Genomic DNA, 15,833 nt, shown 5'->3' with positions numbered 1-15,833 from the left:
CCCCCTGAAATGGATAAAAATGGCAGAATTTTGCTTCATAACTCATATTCCACAAATTTTAATCAGAATGTCATGTTTAGACTAGTGAGGTCGCATATAACATTCATGTCAAGAAATGTTTTTAGGTTGACCAAGATAAATTATTTCCCAACATTTTTCTACCATTGTTACCTATAAGCTTTATGACACAAATGGAACATAAAATGTAATATTTTCAAAAGGGAAGTAAAAATGTGTGTGCACACTCTTAGAGCTTGAATATGACTGTGTACAGACTTGGCAATTACATGCAACATTATCGTTTCTACTAGAAAGTGCAAAAGGCTGGAAAAACTGCTTAATTTGCAGTTAAATGGTGACAGGTGTGTGCTGACTTGCATTATTAATGTGATTTGTTCGTACAAGGGGGTGAACACTTGTTCAACCACATCTTATTTTTATTTCCTTTCTAAAATATTTTATTTCAATTAGGTTTTATAGGCCGTAAGTCACATTAATGGTGGAAAAAGTTTTGAAATGATTAAAAAATAATAATAATAATAATTAAAAGAGAGACCTTAGAACAGGGGTGTGTCGACTTTTTATAACCCCTTTATGCATCCTTAATGTCCCATGCAGTCCAGTGCGCAAATTGCCAAGGTTTGTCGTCGGTTTTCCGCCCGAGTTGTCTTAACAACACGCACAAATAAGTCACGTGACGTACGCTTAACGAGTGTATATAAATGAGTTTGTCTAGTCGGCATCGTCATTGCACTCGAACCAACCCCTTGACAAGACTGCTGCTGTCAAAACAGGAACCATGACAAAAGGTAGGATTTATAACGAATGACGGAATATGGAGTTGAAAGCTTCCTTTCTTTCCCGCCTGTAGTTTCCTTTGCCGCGGTGACGCTGGCGCAGTTTTTCCTGAGCGTGGCCGGCGCCCCCATGTGTGCCTACGGACAAGCCGGGTGCCCCCTCCCCACCTTGGCTGACCTCTTCGAGCGCGTCATGCAGCAGTCGTCCAGGATGCACGGCATCTCCAGCGACCTGCAATCGCAATCTGTGAGTTAGCTAACCAAAAAGGGCTTTTCCGCATGACATAGACTACTCACCCAAAAAAAGGAGGGATGTTCAGATTTTAGATGACATTTTGGGGTGGAAATAAAATGCACAAGTGAACTTAATTTGAGATTCTCTCAACTTTTGAATGTCCAACAACAAAATTCCCAATATAAAGTTCTCTCTCTGACCCCTGACCCCTATCTATCGCTCTCGCTCTTTCTTTCATTTACTCTGTTTTTGACTCCTCCTCTCCCTTTTCCCCTCTCTCACTCTGTCTTCAGATTTTGTGTGAATCTCTCTCTCCCTCTCTGTAAATGTTGTTGTCATCTGTCTTTAACACTCTCATTCTCTCTTTGACTCTCTCCATCTTTTTATTTTACCTATTGTATTTTATTATTTTGTTGATTGTTTTTATTTTTATAGTTGCTTTTACGTGATTTCACGTGTATGATAGTGTGCGGATCTTAATGTGCAGCACTTTGGAAACATTTGTTCATAAAATGTGCTATAGAAATAAAGGGGATTGGATTGGATGGGATCTTTCACTCGCTTATTCTGTCTTTGTATCTCTCTCTCTCTCTCTCTCCGACTGTATGACTCTCTCCTTCACTCTCTGACTCTGTGTTTGACTCTCTCTTATTTCTGTGTTTGACTCTCTCTCTCTTTCTAATTCTGTCTTTGACTCTCTCCATCTCTCTCTGTCTCTTTGATTGTCTGACTCTCTCTTTCACTCTCTTATTCAGTCTTTGACTCTCTCTCTCTCTCTCTCTATCTCTCTCTCTCTCTCTCTCTCTCTCTCTCTCTCTCTCTCTCTCTCTCACACTCTGACTGTCTGACTCTCTCCTTCACTCTCTGACTCTCTGTTTGACTCTCTCTCTATCTCTGACTCTCTCTGCATCTCTCTCTCTCTCTCTCTCTCACTGTCTGACTCTTTTATTTTCTTTGATTTTCTCGCACTCTCTCTTTCTAATTCTGTCTTTGATTCTCTCTCCATCTCTCTCTCTCATTCTCTCTCTCCCTCTCTCTCAGTCTCTTTGATTGTCTGACTCTCTCTTTCACTCTCTTATTCTGTCTTTGACTCTCTCTCTCTCTCTCTCTCTTTCTCACTCTTTCTCTCTCTCTCTCTCTGGCTGTCTGACTGTCTGACTCTGTCCTTCACTCTCTGACTCTCTGTGTTTGACTCTCTCTCTCTCTCTCTCTCTCTGACTCTCTTTTATTCTGTCTTTGACACTCTCTCTTTCTTTCTCTCTTTCTAGTTCTGTCTTTGACTTTCTCTCTCTCTCTCTCTCTCTCTCTCTCTCTGACTATCTGACTCTCTTATTCTTAAACAGGACCACTACTTGTTCCCCAGCCGCAACATGCTCAGAAAGTGGAAATGTCACACACATGACATCCTGACACCGGGCGATAAGCAGAATGCAAAACGTCTAGATGTGAGTATACAACTTATACACACACAAATGTGCATTATTAGTAGGATTATAAAAATTGAAATTTTTTCATATATGGAAATGAAAGTAAATAAACCTGGAATCTACAAAACAGATGTTTACCTTTTATTAAGGAATTTGAATACAGTATGAGACTATTTATTTGTAAAACAAGGTTTCTGCAATTTGACGACCATTTCTAAGCTGCCTTTCATTTTTAAAAATTTAGAAAAAGTGGTACACATGCAGCTCAAACCTTCTTGGACGAACATGCCGAAACAAACTGTTTATATTTTTTGAAGAAGCTTCGCTCCCGTGTGTGCAGAGAGAGCAGCTGACCGAGGTGATCCTGAGGCTGCTGGGGGCCTGGGGGGACCCCTTGTCACAGCTGCACCAGAGCATGCGCCAGGACCAAAACCGGAACAAGAACCGTGAGCGGTTCAGTCACTTCAGCTCCAACAAGGTGCTGGAGATGAGCGATGTGATGCAAGAACTGAGAGAAGGAGTCTTAAAAATGGCAGAGAAGGTCAGCATGACGACGGTTTGCTTTGCTTTTGTATTGTATGGCGTTACGTTTGAGGTGTACCTGTTGTTGTTGATCTCTTTAATTAAGAAATCACACATTTGTTTGCATGACGTCTTATTTAGAATATAGTGAACCCTACTACCCCAAAGCCACCACCCCTCGCAGTAGTCATGGTTTGGCATTTGTATAGATTCCCTTATTCATAGAGGGAACCTAACCTGTGGAAACCTCCACTTGTTGATGGTCATTTTCCCCAGACCTTTTATTTATTTATTTTTTTAAATTAAATTTTTTGTTTTCATAACAGTTATGAATTATATTTTTATTTTTTTTTACAGATTTTCACTGGCTATATCAGGCCATATAAATAAAACATAATTTGCAAATTACCCAAAAAATAAATAAATATGTATGTATTTAAAACGCTAGAATATATATATATATATATATTGAAAAAGGTAAACCAAAAAAAATCTAAATGTCAAAAAAAATAATAATTGGCAACCCAAATGAAAGTATATAAAAAAAAAGCTTTCAAAAGTAAAAAAAAAATAAAAGAAAGAAAAAGAGCCAACTTGGAAAACAAATGTTTTTAGAAAAAAAATGGTAGAAAAAAAATACTAAGATAGCTTAAAAAGATCACCAAAACAAAACAATTTAATATAAAACTTGCATAAAGCTCAATATGATGCTGTTTTAATAAATATATTTATTTTAAATGTCACATAATTCTATAATTTGATAGTGTTATCTTTGTCGAGGCAGAATTTCATAAAGCTGTGGTATTGGATGTCATTAGATTGTATAGCAGGTGTACAACATGTCCATAATAAATACTAAAAAAAACTTAGTAATTCACGACTTGTTTTCTGGGTTTGGACATGTGACGTTCACAAGCCCTTAGGCACTGTGATGTCATTTTCAGTCGACAGCAAGTGACAAAATGGATTGTACTGCTTAATTCATATTCCATAAATGCCGTGTTTTGACTAGTGGGGGCGCATAGAACATATTGTAAAGAACATTTTTGACTTGACTTCCCCTTTAAGAATTATGACCAAGAGTATCCTGATTAATATAAATACCCCCCCCCCCCCCCCCCTCCCTTCTTCTTCTTTAGATGAAGCTTCAGGGCGTGCTCAGCAACGCGGTCGTTCCCGTCCGGCCTGAGCGAGCGCTCCATTCGTCCACCTTTGCCTTCTACAAGAGAGGAGGTCTGAGCTCGCTGGACCGCAACGACCTGCTCTACTGCCTCCGTCGAGACTCGGACAAGGTCAAGAATTACCTGCGCATCCTGCAGTGCTCCACGCTGCCAGGACTGGACTGTTAGGTCAGGTTATCCCGCTCCGAGTCTCGTTTAGTATAGCATAGTTGTAACAATGGTTGTTTTTTTCCCAGCAATGTACTAAAAAAGGTTAGAAAAAAATGAAATAGAAATCATCATCATAAAATTCATTAGAACTCAAACTTCATGCAATTGAGTGTCTGTTTTATAAACGCGGTTCGAATTTGGTTGCGATGGGGTAAATTGGCAAGTTTGTCTTTGAAGGACAAAATGAGTCTAAAATGGCAGCTTCAAAGTTCAAACCAAAATGGCAGACTTTGGCATCTTTATGGCTTGGTTGTTGAGATATTTTCTTTTTGTGGTTCCACTCACGATAGAATTGCCAACCAAAATTCATGGTGCCGGGTTCCAGTTCAAATTTTGGAGGATGCTAAAGCCCTCAAAGTGGTGAATTTTTCAAACCTTAACCCACAGAGCTACAAAGAGAATTACAACGTGAGAGCTAAAGTAGGCGGATTTTTCCGCTGGAGTAAATAAATGAAGCCGCTCATTTATCTCATCGTGTCTATAACGAAAAGACATCAGTGGAATGACCATGAAAATTGCTCATGGTGAATAAGTGCTTGGCCAAAAGTTGACCGACCGTCCTTTAATCCAATATAGAGGGACGGGTGCGGAAATCAGAGGCACACAATTAATGAAAACAATAAAAAATATTGTTGTACAAGCTTAACATATTCATTTCACTTCTGTCATAGTCAAATCACATGACCATCAACATAAACCACAAAGAAATATTTATATTTTTGTCAACATCAATAAACAATCAAGAGGGACAACCAAAAGTGCGCGTGCGATTGTGTGAGAAGTCACAGTCCGTCGGTGTGCAATTGACGCCATTTTCCCTTTTCTTCTTCCTGCATTTGTTGTGCTCCTTCCACTTCTTTAGAGTTGTGTTGTCGTCTGCCACTAGGCCTCGTGAGCTTTGTACCATTCCACAAACTCACCGAGAAGCACCCGACCCTGTGGAATGGAAAAATTAAAAATTAAAAGCGAGACATTTTCAAATGAAATATTTCTGTGGTAGCACGCATGAGAGAACATAGAATGGTCAGTTAGGATTCATATACAGTTGTGCTCATAATTTTACCTTCACTGGCAGTTACAGTATTAGCAATTTTGGGCAAATAGGACTGAACAAGGACCATTTAATGCTTTGTCATGTTTAATTAATGATTGGGCTGTTCTGAAATGCTTTATAGTTTAATTAGAATTCCTTCAAAAATTAATATAATAATGAATCGTGTTTTTCTTAACAAATGGTACATGTCTTAAAAATTCTTCCAGGGTATGTAAACTCATGACCACAACACACTATGTACAATTTAAGAATACTTTTTTTTTTTCAAATTTTCATTTAATTCCTGGAATTTATTAAGTAAAAATAAAAATGATAAATTTGAAAAAAAAAATACTCCACAATATTATTAAAACACTAATTAAATAATAATAAACGAGAACCTGTAATGTATTAATTGAAGACAAAATAATGAGTCTAAATAATTTAACCTATTTAATTTAATTCCTGGAATTTATTAAGTACAAATACAACTAATGAATTAGGAAAAAATACTCTACAATTTTGAGAAAACACTAGTTAAATAATAATAATAATAATAGAAAATGCAGATAGGGTAACCAACCTAAAATGTATTAATTGAAGACAAAATAATGCGGCTAAATAATATAGCCTATGAGGTTACTTTGAAATTATATATGAATTTAAAAAAGGGTACAGTTGCTTAATATGAATCATTTCCCCTCAATTCCTGGGATTAATGAAATAAATAAAAATAATGACCAAAGAGCCAGCTCTGTGACTGTAGTTTGCCATCTTCCACACAAGATGGCTCTGACGGGTAGGCGATGGAACATGAATTAAAAAAAATACAAATACTGTACAATGATAAAATTATTAATGTTAACAAGAACAACAATAATAATAATTAGGCCCAATAAAATTATGCAACACTTTTCATGAAAACATTTTATTGATGAGTTTGAGCAATATTCTTGCCAAGAAACAAACAGCCAGGTCTAAATGCATGATTTATCCTTCAGACACCATTTCATAGACATAAATTAAAACGACTTTAATTAACAATTTTTAACTTATTAACTAAAATAGTCACCATATGATTAAAATACAGCGTTTCCATCTTTAATTTAAGGTGTTTAACTAAATATATTTATTTCTTTATTTCTTTATTCATATATATATAAAATTAACAATTTTTGGAATGATAGCCATTTAATGTACCTCTATTTTCAGGGTGTTCAAGAGTGTTAGGACAAAAAGGACATGGTTGTAAATATAACTCATTCTTCTGAGTTAAGTGAAGTGAACTGTACTTGCATTAACAAACTTGGCATAGGCGAACTAGGCGGTCGCCTAGGGCGTCATCTAGTGGATGGGACGCCAAGTTGCAGAACAAATCGCAGGGCAAAAAAAAAGAAGATAATAAAATATTTTTCCCCCTCAGGTTAAAATATGTTATACAGCATATATATTTCATATAATAATTAGTTTATTTGGTTTGTTTTGGTGTGGTTTATTGAACATATAAATGCAATACAAAATTGAAGAGAAAGAAAGAAAATAAAAGATAAAAAGGAAAATAATTATTAGTAAAGTCAGAATTTACATGTTCAAAGGGAGTAGGAAGAAGTACAAGAATTTATCTAATCCTACCCCCACTAAATTATATCATGTAAAATAAGTTATTATTTCATAATAAATCATTAAAATAGAAAATAAAGCAAATGAAGAAGAAAAACACGAATCATGGAAAATAAACAGAACATGCACTTTTATTAAATGCATAGATATTAGTGTAAGTTATAAACCCTTATCCATTGCTTACACTACAACAAATAAAAGATCAAATAAAGCCCTACATATACAATTAATCTAATCACATTATAACACATTTCCCAAAATTAATTGTTGTACATACATGAGCACATGCAGCATAACTTCTAGTTCAAATAAATGACTATGAGATTATGACCTGTCCCCCTGAACCTGCCGTTTAAAGTGAAAGGTAGGGGGAGGGGTCGCGCATCATCTCAGAGCGTTGCATGGCACGCTTGTGTTGTTGTCTATACATCAAAAACCTTTTCAATGAAAAGGTCCAAGCCCTCAGGTGCTGCATTAAGAAAGCGGCGGAAGGAAGAGGAGGGGAAAAAAAAGGCCCAGGGTCGAGGCATGTATCATCATTGTCTATAAAAAATAAACATGAAAATAGCGTTAGCTTCTTAGCTTGCTTAGTTGTAACTTATTTACATTCATGCTACTCTGCTAGCTTTAAAAAAATAAAGCAGTCAGTCCAGTCCAGATACCTGCCAATAGATTTGCACAAATCATTGTTTCACATAACCACGTTAATTTATGCAAGATAAGAATTGTGTGCCATTTTAATGTAAATAAATACATTATAAAGGCATACTGACGTATTTTTGCACACTATTTTTGTTATCTGTGAATCATCTTGTTACCGCCAAAGTTTGACTTTATCTACTTAAAGCAGGAGTCACCAACATGGTACGCACAGGTGCAAGTAGTGACGGGATTTGATCATTTCCTACGACTGTTGACGCGTAAGTGATCATTTGAAAAGGTAAATGTGCAGGCTACAGAGATTTATACAAATAAAGTGTCGTTTATTGATTTATGTTGAGTATTATACCAAATCGTTCGTGACAATTGTGCCCAAGAAGCATTTCGGCTTTTCAGAATTGGTGGCGACTCCTGCTTTTAGCGTGTGCGATCGTCACCACTAAAGGTTTGCGCTCTTATTATTTTTCATTCTTGGCTGGGGACTTGCTTCATAGCCTTTCTATTTTCCCCATGGCGCTACAGGAAATGACAACTTGTGGGCTATACAAAGTAATTACATTTCCTGGGTGGACCTAGAGGAAATGTTATTGTATTAATAATGTATAGAGTGCGGGGGGGGGGGGGGGGGCATAAGTGCAAGACACCACCGATGCTTCCTCTTTTTTTTATCATCTAGTTTTAAAACAGTGATCACAGAGCATGTTGCTGGCATGAGTGGAAGCAACGTAGAGCGGCATGGAGATCCAAATGCTGATACTTTGGGGGTTCTAAGTAAAAAAGCTGAGCTCGGGAAGAGATCTGGAACTCTCCCCAGAATCACTTGACGGGCTACTTCAACGCGGCCGGCGCAGCCAACAAAAGTCTTTCCAAGTCATTCAGGGATTGGCTGAAGTGTGTTGTCAATTTCGGATGGCGTTAGAGAGAAACACTTCTGTCGCTGTCCATCTGGCAGAGAATTTATCAGCATGCCGGGCATAGAGAAACACTGTTTCCTTGCAAGAAACTTCACAAGGGCTCTCTCCAAAAGGTAAGTGTTCCCATGGACCAGGCGGATGCAATTTCAACAATCACTGAAGTAATATTCAAAGCATCCGGGCTCTATAAAAAGACATTGATGAGGATGAGTCACAAAGGCAGCCGAGCGGCCCGTTTTCATCGAGTTTATTGCCATGTGTCAAAAAGACAAAAGCTCAGCTGACAGCGGAGGGTGATGACTTGTCAGAGAACAAAAAGTGATGATGGCGTGACCTTAAGCATGCAACATTTGACAGTCTGCTTAAACAGTCATTTGAAAAGACCGGTTTGAAAGAGGAGTAAAGGTAATTCGCCCAAAACTCGCCTAGCCCACTGTTTTCTTTTGTTTCTTTTTTAATAAAAGTGAACCTGTGGACTTCCAGTTGCTCTCCCATTTTTGCTGTCCCGCTGCGCCGTCCATGGCCGATAAACCACCACGCATCACATAATTACAATAGAGAATTACGCATTGTGTGTTTTAAACACAACATTGTCGTCCGCTAGCTAAATGCTGACACACAATGCAAAACGCCATAGATGGCGTACAAATAGCATCAATGGAAAAAAATATTTGAATATTTTACCCTGGAGAACCCACGGGGTCAAATTTGGCCCCTATAAATTCTGCTACTCAAATAACAAAGACCTTTTTGTTTTTTTGTTTTTACAAATTTCACTTCAAAACTCCAGAGTGCCACTTCTGACCCCTGCATGGGGTCATCTAGTGGATGAATATTGCACTTACATGAGCCAGAGTGGTGGTGACAAGATGGCTGGCAACATGCCAATTTTGTTGAGCTGGAAATCAATCCAAACAAAACCATCTTTTCAGCAAACCATCAGATGGTAAAATTGTGTTTTTTTTGTTCATCTATTTCATATCATGTTGCAGAATGCCTAGGAGTATGTTTTATATATATATATTTTGATAAATTAGCAACTCTGAGCTAGTTTAAAAAAAAAGGGTTAAAATTGAAAAAACATCTATTTTGATGTTCAGTGAACTTATAGCAGTCATTTAATGTGTAATTCATAATTTTCCAAAGAAGAAAAGGGTTCTTGGGTTCTCCAGGGTTAATGGTGCCTCATGCACGCAGAATAAAAATACTCACAAGCATGTAATGTTTATCCTTTGCCGAAAAATGTAGTAGTTGTAAAAGTCTTCTTTTTTTGTCTTAAAGAATGTATTATAATGCTACCCATATGCCAAGACACTTTAATTCTTTACATTCTATTTAATCATGGTACCATTGCTAATACTAGCCTATAAATGTTTTTAAGTAAATAATATGGTTTGCGCTCTTTAAAAACAAAACAAAAAACTTTTTTTTTTTTGGAGCGTGGGGAGAGGGGCAGAATCTGGAATGGATTCCTGGCATTTCCATTCATTTGATTTGGAAAGATGATTTGAGATGCGAGTATTTGGAGTTTAGAGCGTGGTCACGGAACAAATGAGGCATCACCGTTGTCATGTCCGATGCAGCTGATCCGATGAGTGTGTCATGTGCAGCTTTGACGAGCTTCGTAGTTCATTGCCAGTGGAATTCCATGCATAGTAAAACAGGATAACAGAGATAAGACGAAACAATGTACGATGCAACGTGCCCTGGAAAATATCATGCAATAACAATACCATGTGACGCAAAGGAGACAAGACATAATAGGAACAGATAACGAAATGATATCATACTATACCACACAAAGTAGATTAGATGAGATATGATACAATAGCATGAAATGATATGGTAAGGATTCAATTTGACACAAAAGAAGATGAGACGATTCGTACAACAGCATTCAATACACTACTTTCCTTCCTTCCTTCCTTCCTTCCTTCCTTCTATTTTTCATTAAATTATTTTGTCACACCTGCTTTTTGCTCATGTATCTTATACTAATTTTACATCCTTACTTTTCTGCCTTCCTTTGAGACGTACTGCTTTGGAACCAGCGTTCTTTTGCTTAATTAAAATGATTAAAACATGCATTGTAAATGTAAAAAAATGAAAAAATAAGTTAAGTAATTAAAAATAATGAATTAAAAAGTGGATTTTAAAGAAGATTTGTATCCGCGGGTGCTGAACCACGAGTATGTAGGGAGACCGGGGCTAGTTGTATCGCGGGTAAGTTGTCACATTGCAACGTTCTTGTCCACCAGAGGGCGCAACAACAAAAAAGTGGAATACTAGTTTTCTTCGAACAAATGTTCAGGGGTTGTGCACTGTCTGAGAAGCTGAGATAAGATCTGTTTTGCACAACGGCAAGTACCATTTTTCAACTTCATATATTTTGAAACAGGCGTCGTACATACACAAATTCTAGCAGCAAATCATGTGGACTTGTTAGAAGAGAGATTCAGGCATCTTGTCATGCCTCAGTCACGGCTCTGTTTTAAGCTAACTTTAAACTAGAGCAAGTGTTAACCAACATGGTAGTTTGGGGCAACTTGTCTCAATCATTTTGTTTTCTTTTGTCACATATGCAAAGAACGGGCCAATGAAAAATGTACCGGTGGCAACTATGTTTGCGTATGCCAGAATTTTTCTTCAGATGACGAGTCTGAGGAGTGAGGAAATTAGTTTGCCAGGTTTTGTTTCATTGTTTAAAAATGTATTTTCCAGTTGTTGGAACTACAGTATGCCTACATGTGAGGGCTGGTTTAAGTTTCATGATGAACCATTCATCCACTAACCAAAATGCTTTTTTATTTTTTATTTTTTAAATTCAATTTAATTCAATTTAATCTCAAATTTCCAGTTTAAGGGAAGCAAAACAAGCATTTGAGGCTTAGAGCTATGACCTACATGCCAGCAGCTCCTAAGGACTTTAATCTATTTCAGAATATTTTATGTTAAAGTTTGCTCAATGGATATGGTAAATTGTCAAGATCAATGATGAGCAATTTCTCTGGCTGTAAAAAACACAAAAAAAAAACCAGGAGAAAAAGGATAAGTTTGTCTTTGTTTGAGGAGTTGCAAAATCCAGTGTGACACCTTACCCCATATAGTGTGACAACTAACCCATTGGTGGGGCAACATGTCACATGTTCACTCTCTCTATTTGGTGGCTTATAACTCTGCACTAACACAAAGTATGAAAATGACATGACTACCTAAGACGTTGGTCTTTCATCTGGTATACATTTTGTTCATATATGATATATTGATTCTAAGAAAAATATAAAAGTATCAAAAGTGAAACAACTAGTCCCGGTCTCCCTCTATGGGTCCATGGTATTCCAACCTTGCGGTACCGTGTCAAGCTTGCTTGAGTTTTATATTGTCCCACCACAAGGAGACGCAGTTCCCCCACTCTCCTCCTCGTCTTCCTACCAGGACAGGGGGAGTGCTCCCAACCCTCCCTCCCTCCCTCCCTCCCTCCCCGCTCTCCCCTCCACCCTGGGCGGCAGCAGCTCCCTTCCTTCCTCCCTGAGCCGCGGCAGGACCGTCTGTTGAGCTGGTGAAGGCGGCGTCACGGTTCCCTTTGTGCTTCCTCCGCGCATCCACCTGTGCCCGCGCACGGCGCTCATGGAGCACATCCACACGCCCTCCATGGAGTCATAAGAACAACGCCGGACTTCCATCTTTGCTATTTTTTTTTGGTGTGTTTTTTTTGTTGGTGTGTTAACGCCTCCTCATCGCCGGGGATGTAAAGTTTGGATAATGCCCTCGCTCAGCATCCTGGATTGCTAATATTCTCAGCATCGAACTATCTGTCAGAAGTGGACAAAATATGGACTAATTTTAGTTTTCAAACACACGTTCGCCATGGGATTGTTACAGCTATTTCTGGTTGTCTGCATATTCTGTGCTTGCTCAGGTAAGGACATTTGCCATCGCTGATCCATCCATGTTGCCTTCCATAATTAATTCATATGTTGTTTTTATGCGCTTGACAAGAAAAACCTCTCAAGAATCGCGACATCCACAACCGGCATTAACAATCAACGTTTATATTTCTGCAAATTAGTGCAAGGTTTTGGGGTCGACCCAGCTCTGCGCATCAGCGTGTTGGACGAACTCATGCCCGGAGATGGATTTGATGGAGTTACTCAGGTCCAAGGCTTCCACAGAGAATCAAGAGCGTTCCACTTTCAAGGTATGGCAATTCCACAAACTGCTTTTTCAATCATTTAGTCTTTATTCACTTTGTCCTGAGGAACGTGCATTCACCCCCAAGTAGAAGTCACCCACTGGTGGGAAATGCTGTGCAGTGTGTGTGGTCTGAACAGTTGATGAAAAATGTGTGTTGGTTGTCTAACACTTGTTTTCGTTTTACAAGTCAATGAAAGGAGTATACATTCCAAATATTCTGAGAAGGTGGACTTCCACCATTATACCTAGTTTACCAGATTCGATTTAATGGAGGCTGTGCTCACAATTTGTTTGGCATTTAAAAAAAAAACAATACACGTGTTTGCTTCAAAATGTTCTGAGCCACTCCAAATGTAGTTAAAAAACATACAGCTGAGAGAATTACATGTAGTGTCTTTCAAATAACATTATAACTTTGTCTTTGCTAGCTTAATGCTAACACACAATGCTAAACGTCATAGATGGGCTAACGCTACTAGCATCAATGTGGCAGTAGTTGTAACTGTAAGCATAATAAAGCAGTACTGAGTCAGTCGCGAAACTCTTCTTTGCGTATGGTTGTATGTCTGCAGTGCACTGCCCCCATGTGGCCAGGGCGTGCACACCAGAACTAGCACAATGTGGGATTGGAACAAATGACTTGCATTTCCATTCATTTCAATGGGTACAGATGATTTGAGAATAGATACAAGCATAGTCTCGGAACGAATGAATCTTGTAAGTCAAGGCACATTTGTACTTGACATTCTAGTGCTGATTAATTGTAAATTTGGTCAGCTTTCCACCTCACCTTTGGCTCCATCAGTCCTCATTAGGATCGCAGATGAGCTGCAAAATGCTTCACAACAAACACCATGTGATCATCTTTCTCTTATCTCATTGTTGGCGAGAATGTAAAGAGAAAGAAGGTTTGGTTTATAGATGAACAACACTGAAAAAAAATCTATACAGTTCGTTCGAATGTGAAATTGGCATGCTGGTTTCAAAATTGCAGTCAGTTTATTTTTTCCTTGCAGGTCAAGTTTTTGCTCCACAGGTTACCCTGCAGATAAGCAAAATTTCACTAATTAGCTGTAGTAAGACTGTAGTAAGAAAACAACTTTTTGTTTTATTTTGTATTTTTTTGGTCAGTTGTTCTGCAGTTGGACAAATTTTGTTGTGTCGCTCCGGTATGAGCCCAGGATACATGGATGAGTTTGCTGAGGATTCAAATGCAAATGGCCGACGTTGGTGGATGTTTATGCTCTTCTTCATTATGACGTTATCACTGTGTGCATTGAATTGCAATATCACGAGAAGGCCAGCATCATCCATCACTAAAAATCCAGGTTGATAAAAAAAAAAAAATGTTGACAGAATGCACAGAAGCAGCTCAGATGAAAATCTCCTCTATGAGAGCATTTGGAGATACATCATGAGAAAGACAAAAAAAGTAGCAACACAAAGAAGAAAGTGCATTTTTTTCCAGTTTCCACAGCCGGCGTTCACTAGAAAGACGTCTTCAAGTGCGAATGTTGTTTCGGGACAGTCATTTCATTTTTTTTTATCTGCCGTCTCCCTCCGTCCCGGCTGCTATCTTCTAATCTGCAGCCGCCGAGCAAGCGAGCCGTCTGTGTGAAGACGGCCTGTTTGATGTCCTCTTTGGAGACCGAAAACAGTCATCACGAGTGTTCTATCCCTGCAGGTAGCGAGGGGGCGGGGATGGGGGGTGTTGTGGGGGGGGGGGGGGGGTACTCGGGCAAAAAGAAATCTCTTATGACACTTCTTTTTGAAATAATTCTCATTTTCTATGCATGTCCTCGTCCTAACTCAGCTCACGCCCAGACATGAGAAGGTGGCGTTTTATTTATAGCAGACATTCGGGATGTCTGCATTTAGTTTAATGGAGCGGGGTGAGGGGGAGGCCTGCGTTTGTGCTTGTGATGGAAATAGACACGCCGAGCGAGCGAGCGAGCGGGACGGGACGTGAAGGTGGAAGAAAGCAGGAGAGAAAGGGATTGGGAGGAAACGGCGTCTGGCAGCTGTGCTGATTCAACATGTATGGATGTTGGAGACGGCCGGGCGGGCGGGCGGGCGAGCCTGCTGGTGGCCGGCAACCGGCAGACAGGCCCGCGGTGACATTCCCGCGCTCATTAGATTGCGGCTAGAACATTTCCATGGCTGTGTGCTGTGACGCCTGCCTGCTGCCTGCCCGGTGGGAAGGCTGATGTCCTGACTGGAGGAAAACAGAGGATATCAAGTACAATATAGGGGTGTCTCTTTACTCAAATGCAGTATTAGAGTACCTGGAGTCTGCTAGGGTCTACTAGTGTTGTTGCAGGTGTGTGTGGGGGCGCGGGGGGGGGGGGGGGGGTGCTCGGGTATTCAAATTGAGTTTAATTCCATTCATGTGGATGAAGCACCTGACATTTAATTAAGTCACAGCATTTAGTAGAGCTGACTAACAAGATTTAATACAATTCAAGAGGCTATCTGGTGTTTATTTGAGGTAAGGTGTTAATTATAAAGGTGGCATACAGTTGGCTTTCAATTTGAGTAAATTTCGTTTATATGGATGAAGTACCCTGATATTGTTTGGGGTTTATTAGGACTGACAAATAAGATTTACTTACACAATTCGAGAGGCTATGCGTTGTTTATCTGAGGTAAGGCGTTCATATGGATGATGTACCCAGTAATATTTTGGGGTTTAATAGAGCTAACACGTTTTAATACCATTACGCAATTCAAGAGGCTATCTGGGGTTTATTTGAGGTAAGGTGTTTAATTTTTTTTATTTATTTTGTTTAATTTTTTTTTTTAGAGTTGATTAACAAGATGTATTTAACGTACTCAATTCAAATCAATAGGCTATGTGGTGTTTATCTGAGGTAAGGCATTTATTTAGAAGATGGCATACAGTAGATTTTCATTTTTTGTTTCATTCCGTTCATTTGGATGATGTACCCGGAAATTGTTTTGGGTTTATTAGAGCTGACTAACAATATTTAATACCATTATGTAATCTGAGAGGGCCTGTGGTCTTTATCTGAGGTAAGGC

General features: G+C 38.9%; 2 protein-coding genes across 2 annotated transcripts in view; both read left to right on the top strand.

Moving 5' to 3' along the window:
- Positions 1-799: 799 nt before the first annotated feature.
- Positions 800-4,330, top strand: LOC147175563 (prolactin-like). The gene is made up of 5 exons (XM_086072734.1): positions 800-809; positions 872-1,044; positions 2,376-2,477; positions 2,800-3,000; positions 4,121-4,330. The coding sequence occupies exons 1-5, from the start codon at positions 800-802 to the stop codon at positions 4,328-4,330; spliced, it is 696 nt and encodes a 231-aa protein (XP_085928860.1).
- Positions 4,331-12,094: 7,764 nt separating this feature from the next.
- nell2a (neural EGFL like 2a) overlaps positions 12,095-15,833 on the top strand; it is a 104,181-nt gene continuing 100,442 nt past the window's right edge. Inside the window, exons 1-2 of the mRNA XM_086073729.1 lie at positions 12,095-12,518; positions 12,669-12,797. Coding sequence (XP_085929855.1) covers positions 12,467-12,518; positions 12,669-12,797 — 181 coding nt within the window. The 5' untranslated portion in view covers positions 12,095-12,466. The remainder of the gene's footprint in view (positions 12,519-12,668; positions 12,798-15,833) is intronic.

Source organism: Leptonotus elevatus, chromosome 4 (assembly GCF_054856555.1).
Source record: "Leptonotus elevatus isolate MCC_2025b chromosome 4, RoL_Lele_1.0, whole genome shotgun sequence".
NCBI lineage: Eukaryota > Metazoa > Chordata > Actinopteri > Syngnathiformes > Syngnathidae > Leptonotus > Leptonotus elevatus.
Note: the sequence above shows the minus strand (reverse complement) of the source record. Positions and strands in the feature narration are given on the sequence as shown.

What these genes read in the sequence shown, in the direction of transcription:
- LOC147175563 (XM_086072734.1), top strand. An exon ending in AGAATGCAAAACGTCTAGAT is followed by an intron (nt 2,478 to 2,799) that starts GTGAGTATACAA and finishes CCGTGTGTGCAG; the next exon opens with AGAGAGCAGCTGACCGAGGT. An exon ending in TCTTAAAAATGGCAGAGAAG is followed by an intron (nt 3,001 to 4,120) that starts GTCAGCATGACG and finishes CTTCTTCTTTAG; the next exon opens with ATGAAGCTTCAGGGCGTGCT.